This window comes from Ambystoma mexicanum, chromosome 4q, assembly GCF_040938575.1.
Source record: "Ambystoma mexicanum isolate Mex_15411 chromosome 4q, UKY_AmexF1_1, whole genome shotgun sequence".
Classification (NCBI taxonomy): domain Eukaryota; kingdom Metazoa; phylum Chordata; class Amphibia; order Caudata; family Ambystomatidae; genus Ambystoma; species Ambystoma mexicanum.
The window spans coordinates 325,867,817-325,880,513 of NC_090928.1; the positions used below are offsets into that span (position 1 = coordinate 325,867,817).

At 45.7% G+C, this 12,697-nt stretch overlaps 1 protein-coding gene across 4 annotated transcripts in view; it reads left to right on the plus strand.

The window, feature by feature from the left end:
• Positions 1–12,697, plus strand: part of BIRC6 (baculoviral IAP repeat containing 6) — a 3,097,233-nt gene that overhangs the window by 3,046,708 nt on the left and 37,828 nt on the right. For all 4 annotated transcript variants that reach the window (XM_069607902.1, XM_069607904.1, XM_069607903.1 and 1 more), the window contains one exon: positions 7,109–7,297. In XM_069607902.1, the coding sequence (XP_069464003.1) occupies positions 7,109–7,297 (189 nt within the window). The remainder of the gene's footprint in view (positions 1–7,108; positions 7,298–12,697) is intronic.

The window sequence follows — 12,697 nt, forward strand, 5'->3', positions numbered from 1 at the left end:
AGCTGAGAAAAAACTCCTTACACTGGATGTAAGGAGGGCAGTTTTATACTATGTAAACAAGACAAAACCGCTAAGAAAAACAGATCAACTGTTTGTCTCCATAGCCCCTGGGAGGGTGATCACGTTTCAAAGAACGCCCTCTCCAAATGGATAGCGAAATGCATACAACTCCCTATCAAACAAAACCCTGCCTTTCACCCCAAGAGCTCATTCTACCGGAGGTACAGGAGCTACTTTGGCATTTATTGCAAACGTCCCTCTAGATGCCATTTGTGAAGCAGCTACATATAGTTCCATTCATACCTTTTTACTGCATTGACACACATTCTAAATCAAATTCACAGGTGGGACAAGCAGTGCTAAAACATCTATTTGCTCCCGTACACCACCTTCTCCAGATACTGCTCGCTAGTCTATGCATAGCATGTGATCTAAGCAGAGCCACAAGCCTCAGAAGGAATACATTACTCACCGTAATCCTTTTTCTGATGCTTGTATCTGTCTAAAGTCACATACGCTCACCCTTCCTCCCCGCTTGGAGTAGAAGTTGCATAGTTGTTTTTCTGGCTTTATCACTTATCTGGTTTATTACATGTGTACTACTACATCTGTATTACATCATGTCGGAAACAAAACAATCTGAGGGACCTCGACGCGTGAAGGACCATGGGGTACAGTGGATGTCGCATAAGGCATAGTATTACTGACACGCCCTGTCTATGTCCCTTTTTGAGTTTTGAAAACAAATAATGTAATACTCTGTGACTACCACTAGATGTCGGCCTATACATAGTATGTGAATCTAAGCAGATACACGCTTCAGAAATATGATTACAATTTTCAACATGGGGAGGAATACACCTCTAAAATATCAAATTTTACACAACTTCTCATACTAATGTCCATCTGCCATGATTTTTTTTTCACACTATCCAATCCATAAAGGAAAAACAGTGTGCTTCTCCATAAGATTAAGAGAAGTGATGGGTAGTGTGAGGAATATGAGGGCTTCCTCACTTCTTCCCCAACATATCCTTCTCCCAGGGGGCGAGGGAAAGGCCACTGCTATCGGATCCTGGGCGTGGATATGGGAGAGAGGATCACCTGGGTGGAGGAGACTTTGGGAGTGGGGATGAGGCACCCTGGGGTGAGACACAGTATTTTCCATTTCCCTTTTCTGATTAATCTGACGTCCCCCAGTCCTTTATAGGTTATTACCAGTCCAGTCCCTATCTGTTGCATAACGCCTCTCCCAGTATACACCACTTTTGTACTGGGATGAGGGAGACACACACCAGAAACATACATTCTCCAGCATGGAATCTGGCATGGATTCACATGCTCATGAATATTCCGTCGTCCGGCTGAACATCCTGGGTAGAAAAAAAAATAGTTTCACTTTCGCTTGAATTTCTCCTCTAAACCAATCACTGTACTTCTGGTCGTACTGCCCCCGTCCACTGACAGTCCTCTCCTTAAGCTCCACCCTTGGTGGCCATCTTCAGATTTTTACCACACGCTGCAGTGTTCGCAGTCCTCTTGATACTCTGAGCTATTTTCTAATATTTGTAATTTTTTCGGTGAATTCTATAAAATTTTGACTGATTTGGGGATTTATCGTTCGACTAGAAGTAGACTACTGGTAATTTGGGACCCGCGGTCAGCAAAGGTCATACTACATTGAGGATCTTTAACTGAGTTTCAAGAGGGCCTGGGCTTGGGCCTACTTTGCGCCTTTGCACCATGACTGAGCAGAAGAGATGTGACTTCAAACTCTTCATGAAATGTGGACTAAAACGTGTATGTGCAGGATCGATACCACACAATTCTATTGCCTGCATCCGGACCACATTGAGGAGGGATGCAAGGTCTGCCATGGTTTTTCGTAAAAGACCAAGAAGGATTGCTACAGCAGGCTGGCAGTGTGGTTAAACTCGGTTAAGGCCTCTGATTCGGCCTCTGGGCATGGTCACGCTTCCCAGAGGACCGACTGGTCCCATGAACAAACTCCCTCAGAAAAGAGGTTGAGGTCCTTTTGAGGACGCTCCACCCTCGGGGGTCCAAAAGAAGGCAAGTCTGTACGCCACTGATCCCACTGGGTTTGCCGCGAGTGGGGCCCTGGGAAGGACGAGGTTGCCGTCACCGACCACATCCACAGGGAGCCTACCGGTGAGGGTCGGTCCCTCTAAGAGAAAGTCCTTGACTCCTTTGAAACTATGCTTACCAACGGTAGACAAGGCGATGGAGAGATCTAAAGTTGGCCCATTGCTGTCTGCCTCGGGGACACCATCAGCATCTCGACCAGCAAAGCCATCAATATCGTCAACGGCCACGACTGCATCGACAGCAACTTCTGTCACCACCCCATCGATGATTCCACCGATGTACTCGTCGATGACCACTACTTCTACTGCGAAAGGGAAAGCAGACCACAAGGGTGGGGTCCACAGTCGTGGTGATGATTGCTCCAATGGCGTCTGTACCGGCAATGCGTGAGACTGCTTCTGCAGTGTGGCGAAGACCCCTGGAATGGGGACAGCAGCCGCTCCCCCCCTGCCCCCTGAAGTCTCCAGAGAGGGGAAAGAGTAAGGCTCGTCTAACCTCTAGTAGGGGTACAGGACAAGGGGCTTATACCGGCTCCAATGAGGGCGATGACGACCTGCCTCTGAAGGCTATCTGGACCATGAACAGGGGCAGGGACCGTTATCTGTAGGTGGGTCACCGCGGGGCGAACCCTGTCGCCTACCTTCCCAGAAGAGGTGCAGCAGCCCGAAGCCACCACCTCTCATTCCTTCCACACCTCAGCCCAGTGATGTGTCTTTGGACATTCTGACCACGCTGGTATCAAAATTTTGCAGACTACCACCCACACCAGGCCCTGCTGTGTCTGGGAGTCCCCCAAGACCACTTCCCAGCAGCCCAAGTCAAAGGACCCTGCTCGTACAAGGAGTCAACCAACACGACCTCTGCTGCCTCCAGCTCGAGACTTGACCCCAACTGGGGATCCTTCCGTGCACACGGGCACAGATACGGCAGCTACAGCGATGGACACTGACAAGGCTGATGACTTTGTGCCATCAGACTGGGAACCAGCAGGTGCGGATGATCCGTGCAGGGCCTCTCTGCCTGATGAGGTCTGCTCCTTCCACTTGAGGGCATCAGAATTTTTCCAATTTGTGCCTGAGACGACGAAAAAAGAAAGATCCCTTTATCAACGTCATGAGTACAAATGGAAGAGCATCCTGTCTGTCCCCTTGTTGGACAATATCTGGGATGAAGGCCTAGCCCTATTGAAGAATCCGAGCACCGCTCCACCCAAGCAGGACAGGCTCGAGAAGAAATTCAGAGTCCCTGGATCGGCCCCCAAGTGCCTGAGGTCCCAGCCTTCACCTGACTCTGTGGACTCAGCCGCGGCCAGGAAACTCTTTGCCAACCCGTTGTCCTCGTCCATGGTGCCCCCAGACCAGGAGGGGAAGAAGCTGGACGCTATGGGGAAGAGGATTATCTACATGGCTGCCAGCACCATTAAGGCCGCTCAGACCTTGGCCATCTTGTCCTGCTACGATTGGGAACTGTGGTATAAACTGGGCCCTATCCTGGACTTCCTACCCAATGACAAGAAGGCAGAAGCTTTTGTGTTGTTCCAGGAAGGGGAAGCGGCCTCAGACCAAGCCATCACAGTGGCGTTGTCCATCATAGATACTGAGTTCTGTCAAATAGGCAAACGAGTGTCCCTTCGTCGGCAGGGTTGGCTGAAAGCCACCAACTTGATGCCAGACGTTGAATCTAAGGTGTTGGAAATGCCATTTGATGGAGAAAACCTATTTGGCAAGACTATTGATGAGTCATTCCAAATCGTCAAGACTGACACGGAGACGGCACGTTCACTCGGGTAACCTGCAGCAACGTCTGTCCTTTCATTCCTTCAGGGGGAAAGCCTGCAGGTCCTCCAAGGGTTATACCACCTTCTATCAGCAGCCTTCCGGTTCCACAATGCAAGAGGGGTACAGAGGTCGCTCCCAGGCATACGGCAGCAGAGGACGGTGTCAGCACCACCTGCAGGGCCCCGACCCCGAAACAGGCTTGAACTCGTCATGAACTCGGGGCCCCCCACTTGTGCACCCCAGTGGGGAGTCTGGCTGGTGAGGTTTGTCAGTGCGTGGAAGACCATCACGCGCAACAGATGGATGCTTGATGCTCATGAACAGGGGCGCACCTTGCAGTTCCAAAGCAGGTGTCCCCATATTCCCCCTGGTGGCTGAATAAGAAAAACGCGGTATATCGTCTTTCCCATAGCCTGTCCATCATTGCCTAGGCTTGATCGTCATATTCATTAATCTGCTAACAGTTCCGTATCTGAGATATTCTCCAAAGGGTACGTTTTCTTTTAGGTTTATGGGGTGAAAGCTGTCCAACTGTAACAAAGAGTTCCTAACTCTGCTTTTCCTGAACACTGTGGTCGTTGGCTCTCCAGATCCAGGAAGTGTACTGTTTCCTTTCAGGAGGAAAAGGTGACTTTCATGTACCTATTTCTAGGTTTGAGCCAATTCATGAATTCTTCCAATTGGTCATGGTTTTCTGTGTAGATCATCAAGACATGGATGTATCTATGCCAGAGAACAATCTGATCTGTGTGCTGGTTTCTCATAGATGTGTGTATTCTTGAAATGGGCAGCATATAAGTTTGTCAAAGGGGGTGCAAAGGTAGCCCCCATTGCTGTTCCTTATAGCTGCTCAAAACTCTTCTTTATACATAAAAATGTTTTTGTGAGTGCGGTCTCTGTTAGTTGTAGCAATAATAGTTGTGGTATATCTAGTGGTGGTGTTCTTTCTTCCAGTATTTTGTCAATGGCTAGCAGCGTCTCCATTTGTGTAATTGATGTGTAGAATGACTCTATATCCATTGTGACAAGTATCTGGGTTACTGGGTCAAACTAAATATCTTTGGCCGGGTTCAGAACTGCAGTGTTTTCCTTTGTATATGACCTCATATCTCAGGCTGGAGAAAAAAGTCCACAAATTGTGAGAGTGGTTCGAAGACCGACTCAATGCCTGCAATAATGGGGCAGCCGGTGGCGGGGACCCGCCTTGTGTACTTTTGGAAGGCCACAGAATGTAGGGATCCGAGGAAAATGTAGGCATAAGAATGTGTCTTCTTTTTTGCTCAGATGTCCTTCACAAGCGGCTTCCTCCACTATTGATGTGATGAGGATTCTGATATTTTCCGTAGGATACACTGCAAGGCATTGATCACGTTGGTCATTATTCAGTACAGACCTCACCATGTGATCGTAGGCTCCACTGTTCATTATTACAATCGCCCCCGCTCTCCCTTTCTCGACAGGTCTAATAGTAATCGCACCATTTTTTGCTCAGATCGTCTAGAGCCATCGGTTCATTTTTGGACAGATTTTGGTAATCCTAGTGTTCTTCCAATTCAACTTTTTCCAATTTCATAAGTAGGGCCTTCTCAAAAGTGATAGATTCTGCCATCGCGAGTGTAGGGTAGAATTTTGATTTTGCATGTAGTCCTGTAGTGTCCTGGGTTTCTCTGCCGTTGTTCACGGTTTTTTGATCCCCAAAGTACTGTTTTAAGCTGATCTTCCGTTTCAGTTGGGCCACGTCAATGCTTGTGGTGAATGAGTCATAGTTTGCTGTTGGTGCGAAGCATTGTCCTTTTTGGAGTATCTGTGTTTCACGCTTTGAAGGTATTGATCAGAGAGATTGATTATTAGTCATTTTTGGGGGAACCGCCCTTGACTCCTGGTGATTTTGCGGGAGTTGTGATTTTGTCGTCGACTGGGTACTCGCCCTCTGATCTAAAAAAAAAGGCCTATTTTGCCTGCCTGAAGGTTGCTGATAGGAGTTATCTTGGAAGTGAACAGTTTTTCCCTTCTCTGTTCCTTCTCTCTGGACTGATCTCTAGTGTTTATCCCTGATGTCCCAGCCCTCCCATCCTCTTCCGAGCTGACAATCGAGAAGCTCCAATGTGTAGTTGTTTTTTTCTTAGAAAATCTCCTCGGTTGTGGAAATTGTTTTATAGCCAGTGGTGTCTGATGAGGCATTCTCCTCATAATACGCATCTGTGGTGTACGGGTAAATCCATTCATGAGTAAATGCTGCAATCTCTTTTTTTAAGTTTTAGAATTGTTTTATTCAGGTTGAACTCTTTGAATTATTGTATAGCAGTCCTACCCGAACGGAGTATAGCACAGGGGCAATGAGCTGGTCTTGGAAGCAAGACCAGGCAGAGCAACAGAAGTTCGAATCCCGGATCCGCAATTGGGAACCGAACTCGGGTACACAGTATTAGGCATGTTATAAAAAAAACTATAAAATAAATAGCAGCGTTCAGTTCAAGTTTTTTTTCTTGTAAGATTCCAGAATGATTTGGGATTTTAATAGGTCCTGGTTCTGTTCAATTGCATTCATTAGTTTGACAGATATTGTCTTGGCCGTGTTGATCAGGATGAGCCAGTCCCTTGTGCACTTGTTAGCAATGTAGTTCCAGTCATTTTGGAACTGGAGCTCATCTAAAAAGAACCTAGGCTCTATCCTGATGATCAATCCATTAAGTGCTGTGTGTGATCTTATGTATTCCGTCAATAATGACCCATGAAGCTCTGTCCTTATTAGCTTCTTTTTGAGGCCCTCCAGTTTGTTCCAGTCATCATCTGAAACAGGGTACTCTATGGGTATAGTACCAGTAAACAATGACAGAGTATCACACCTCTACAGTTGACGGGTTACAATGTTTAGACAATTCAGAGCAATATCGTGCTTACCCATTAGATTTTTAAAATTTTTATCCTAAATACTGGACCTTCAGCAACATACACTGCTCACCCCTAAAACATGCAAAGGGTCCCTTGTTTGTTTTTTGGAATGTAATCATTGTGTGTGTGCTTTGTGTAAATTAGGTTTTCTCCTTTTATGGTTTCAATCCTTAAAATATTGTTGACATGGGACTTCTCATTTGGGGATTGCAATTTAGCTGATCTATTCAGGGATTTTCAGTAACATATTAGACAAATTATCTGTTTTCTAATATTGCAATAAAACATTTCTGGTGAAATATATTGACTACTTTACCTGCTTTTCTACACAGGTGTTGGTGTCTGTTCAGTCACTTATTTTAGTATCTGAGCCTTATTTCAATGAACCAGGGTATGAGAGGTCCAGGGGAACGCCCAGTGGCACTCAGAGCTCTAGAGAGTATGATGGCAACATTCGGCAGGCAACAGTAAAATGGGCAATGTTAGAACAGATGAAAAATCCCTCACCATGTTTCAAAGAGGTAAGATTTATTTTTTAAACATGTCATAGAATTGAGTCAAGAAGATGATGCTTTTGTAAAGATTTTTCGGTGAAAATATCAAGGTATATTTAAATTCTATTAAGTCAACAGGCTGACCCCTTTTAACAGGGCAAACTCTGGTTCATCGCACCTAACTAAATATCCTCATCTTATTGAAGAAGGCACCCATAATTGGGAATCATGGGAGGAAATGGGTGGGGGACAAAGGATCACGCATATAAGGGGAAAGGTGCAAATCAGTCAAAACGAGGTTGCTAAATGATGTTTTTAGCTTTATATTTATACTCTCCTGATCCCATCCCCTCTGCCCCGTCCCTTATCATTCTGCCATTGAAATGGAATAACTGCTCTGTATTACTGTATTTAAAAAAAAAAACATTGTTTGGCTGATATCAAGTCTGCAGCTAGGGGCTAGGGAAAATTAAGCACAATGATTTGCCTGATATTGCCATATGACTGAACCTGTTGAATTGTCATTAGCTATTGGGCAGTGGCCCAAAACAATTTGACCTTTACAATGTTTCACTTTTCAAATTAACAAAGATTGAGGTATGCTATTAAATATTTTATCACCACCCAAAAAATTATCCCGAAGGACAAACTTTATTAAAATGTAGGCGTTCAATCGTTCTAATCCACAGTGCATAATGGGGACAACCACTATGGAACATTTTTAGCTTTTGGTAGCGCTATGCTACTGTTTTACTGCATTAAATTAATTGATTTAATGTTCCTGACACACAGGTTTGAACTCAATGACTCCATACCACAATGATCTGTAGTAAGCGCTGACCACACAACACAGATTTCTGGTTGCATCACACACTGTTGGCATCTCTCGGTTTATTTCGAAGAAAGCCAGCATAAAAAAATCAGTGACCTACGTGTGCTGTGTAAAAGCAAAGCGCTGCTCTTATCCGGGCAAAACAGCATGCTCTATCATTGCCAAATTATATATTAACTTGCAAATCGATTGCCAGGTGATGGTTTGCCTGCTGTCAATATTGATATGCAAGCTAGGAAAAGGATTAACAAAAATGCAGTTCGTTTTTAAAAGCTAAAAAGTCTTAAAAATGAACATTGTAGCTCTAATGTAACACTTGAACCTTCTTTCTGAAGAGTCTTGCATACAATTCATTTGAGAAGTTTAGATAGGCTTAGTTAACCCATCACGCATAGGTCTGAAATTGAAATACTTTAAAACGTACTAAATGTACCAACTCTGATGTTTTCCATGTTTGCAGAATGTTTTATTTGAGTATAATTCCTTGGTGTGTTATCTCTTTTTGGATATCGAACAAAGCCCACAAGATGTAAGACAAGGCAGTAAATGGCACTCTTTTGGAGCATTAATATGTGTGTTTGCCATTGAGGGTTTCAGCTGCATAGAAACAATGATGGCAAAAAAAATGTTTCCATGGAATGCATAAAGCATGCACATGTTAGAACACATCAAAATATACCAAGTAATACACTAAAATGTGATAACTAATGCTCAAGGCATGCACACAATAAGCAGATAGAGGAAAATCAATACTTGTACAACCTCCAATGCAAGGCCAATATGGTTGCCCAATACTGCACAACCTGGCGTGGGCCCTTTAGGCAAATGAGAAAAATGTTGACAATGCAAAAAATTACATCACAGCTCTACATTTGCAGTATGAAAAGAGACTGTTTTTCTTTGTTATTCTCCTATGCTCTCATGACCTTATCAACAGACTGGCATTTTCTGAGTGGATTTTCTGAACCGATTGTTTTGCCATATTTGTATGGTTTTTGCATTAAGGCAATTGCAACGAATTCTGAAAACCTGATCAGTCGAACTGACCCTAAATTAAGGTAGCTTGCAATGAAAGTGAAATAGGACTGTTTGGTTACTTAGTAACACTAGACGCACTCCGGCTCCATCTCCACTGTGCATGTCTTTTCCCCATGTGAGGCACTTGTGAGCCCAGTCGGAGGCATGGCATTTTTACTGGGTATGCCCAGTATAAAATGCCATGCCACTCCCATGGGCCCCCCAGCGATTCGCATGCACTGCCATTTTTGTCCCTTTCACCCCCCAGCGCCTCGCACGCACACATTTATTATGGTGCAGAGACCATTGCATTTTTTCCATAGATGCCCATACTCATCCGTCCTGTCCCCTTTCCTCCATCCTTGTGGACGTCCCCCAACATGGGAACAGAAGCAGTACCTTTGGCAGTGAAAAAAATGTGCTTTTCTTTTAAAATTAGTATAGCGCACGGGGCGCAGCCTCGGGCGTGTGAACGCCCCATTGAGGGCCTTCCCTCCGGCGCCTCACTTCAGTCACTTTTTCTGCATGGAGGGTGTCGGGCCTGGCAGCCAGCACTGAGACTTTTTTAGCTCCCTGCGTGCTCCACTTTTGTTGTTCAATTGTTATTTCACTTATGTAAGGAACTCATGGTGGCAACAGTAAAGGAAGACGCAAGTGATCACAGTTCAAGGGTGTTTATTAAACTGTATATTTGGGTTGGAAAAATCTAAATCTAAGATGGGAGCAAGCTAGGACCATCAAATAAAAATAAGGCAGTCCTAGTGGTGTCTTGTCAAAAATCAAAGGGCCGATTTACTGGGAAAAAACGATTGCCAATCCTTACAATTTATACAAAAAGAGTGTGGAATAGTGTTCACAAGAAAGAAAGAAGAGTTCACAAATGATAAGTCAGGATGCGCTAGCCAGGGTCTCCCTTCCCCATGTTTTGAGCATGGGACAAGGCGCGACTCCGGAGCACAGCACCCGCTCAGGCTTTCCCAGCACGAGACTACAGTTCTGCTCTCAGATATCAGGGGGTCGGTGGTTGTCTCTTTTCTACAGTGTCTCTTGCCTTGAAGGACCTGACGTGTTCCAAAAATACTAAACAAAAGTTCCTTTCCGTATGCACGTTGGGTGATGACTTTTCACTCCTGGATCCCCCTTTTCCGGGCTCAGATCCACAAACCATTCCTAGCAATATCAGGACCTTCTGTGGTTAAATCTCTTGTTTCCGAGGGACTAATATGTTCAAAATAACAAAACAAAAGTTCCTTTCGGGTTCGACTTGGGGTGATGATTCTTCACCCCTACTTCCCCCATTTCCGGGCGCAAACCCTTCTCGAATGTTTGCCTTCCTCCGTCTAGTTCACGAAGGCCTTTTTCGATGGGTGACGGCTTCTCGCCCTTGGATCCACCTCTTCCAGGCTCAGACCGTTCTTGAATGTTTTCCTCCCTCTGTCGGGTTCACAACAGCTTTTCAAATCAATTCTACTTATGGTATTCACAAATCTTAATGTCTTAAAGGTTCACTGTGGACATCCCTCTGTCGGGTTAACCTTTGTCAACACACTGTTCATTGGGACTTTAGACTTCACACCTTTCCATCGGCTTCCCTCGGTCAGGTTCACTCCTGCCAAATTTACATTTCCTTTTACTTTCTTATGATGCAGGATTCACTTCCCTTAGGTTTTCACTACAAGCTGGTCTAAGACTTTCAATGGTATGCAGGGTTTTGCTAGCCCCCTTTATGACCACTTTGACCTTTCCCTCATCACCCTTGCGTCTCTCCTAGGGCTTTCTGGTTTTGGGTAGTTTGAACAAACGTCAGATTAACCATTCTCTTGATGCCGGATCCCTCTGCAGCTGGTTTTCCCTTAACGTTAACAGTTCTTTTCTGTTATATTGTAACTTTCATTCATCACAGTTAGGTTTCCATTTGTCTCTCCCCTCGACTCACTGGCTGTGATGAACCACTTGGCTTTTCTTGTATCTGGCGTCAAGGACGGTACCACGGTACCAAGCGTCTCGCCCCAGGTTGGTTATCAGCGGAGGCGGGCTCTGTGTACCGCTTGCATCTGCTGCAGCACACGTCTGCTATTGTTCACGGTTTTACGATTCCTGCCACTGAGGTTTCGCAGGTCTGGGTTAGAAAGGGCAATGTCGTTTCTCTCGTCGTCGCCCCTTCGGTTCTCACCGCCTTTCTCCTCCTCCTGAACTGCTGTGCGCTCTCGTGCTCCACCTTTTATCCCCGTGGGGAAGGGAAAGGGCCACCAGGTGTGTGTGGTTCTGCTCAGTTGCCTGACCCGTGTGTTGAGACATGTCAGGTAAACAGCTCTCTTGTTTGTCATCTTTCGTGGTGTGTGAAAGTGTTGGTGTCGGGAAATGGGATGTGGGTAGAGTGTTTGAGTGTCCTACTGTGTAGGATGGAGAAGAAGTGTTATATGGAATTATAGCCCTCATACTAGTGGGTTTGGTAAACACAGAAGGGTGAGATTGGTAGGGTTTGTGAAGAAAACGGGAATTGTATGGATTATTACTGTTAGATGAACAGGGCGCATTCGGGAATGGTAGTGTTTGGTCAAAGTAGACTGAGTTTGGGGAAGAATTATCAGAGGGCTGTGGATAAGAATATTCAGGAGTATTCGGGTAGAAACCCAGAAAACAGGGATTCTGGGAATTGTGGTTTTCGAGTGCAACGGTGTTTGGGCTTCTAGGGGATTTACCCGATATGGAAGTCTTTGGATTTGCACAAGAGAGATCTAATGGGAGGAAGGGAGGCCGATGTGGTACAGCCTACAAAAGGTCTCTGGGATCTCACCCTCCTCTCCTCCTTCCCCGGTCTGTATAATACCACGTCTCAACTGGGTTATTCCCCCATTCACAACCCCAGGTTTCCCCATCCAGGTGATCCTTTCTCACTCTTTCGCCCCCAGGGTTGGGATCTGAGCACATTAGCCCTTCCTTGGCCACCTATATAAGGGATTTTCAAGTTCCGCCTGGAAGAATTACCCCCAGGTTTCTCACACTTCCCTTCACTGCCTCACCTTCCCGGCGCATATCGGCCGCAGGAGGATTCTCGAGGTATGCCTCTTGCGACTGCTTGTTCCCGGCCTCTGACCCCCATGCACTCTATTTGGGGCCCAACCACAGCTGGGACTCATGTGCGGCCTGCAGCACGCTCGGTCACAGGGCATTGAAGAATTGTCTGGCGCAGTGATATGATATGATAGTTTATTTGTATCACACTCGTACACAAGTGTTTCAGAGCGCGACAAGGCAAGGGAGGGGAACAGGGGAAATACAACAGCGATCTTACTAGGCCCAGTGACATTGAGAACGTGCATGGGGAGGGGAAGCGGGGAAAGTGCATGGAAGGGGGAGAGTGGAAAGTGCGGAGCAGAGGAGAACAGATAAATAATAATAAATACAAATAAAAAGATAATGGAGTCAATAAACAGTGGTAGTGCAGTCAGCAAGTGGCAAGTGCTGTGTTTACGGCAGCAGAACTGGGTAAGTCTGATAAGTGCAGATAAATAAGAAAATGGAGGGGTTGGGGTAGACTGTTGTCACGCTCACCTGATTCCCACGGGGCGCTGGCC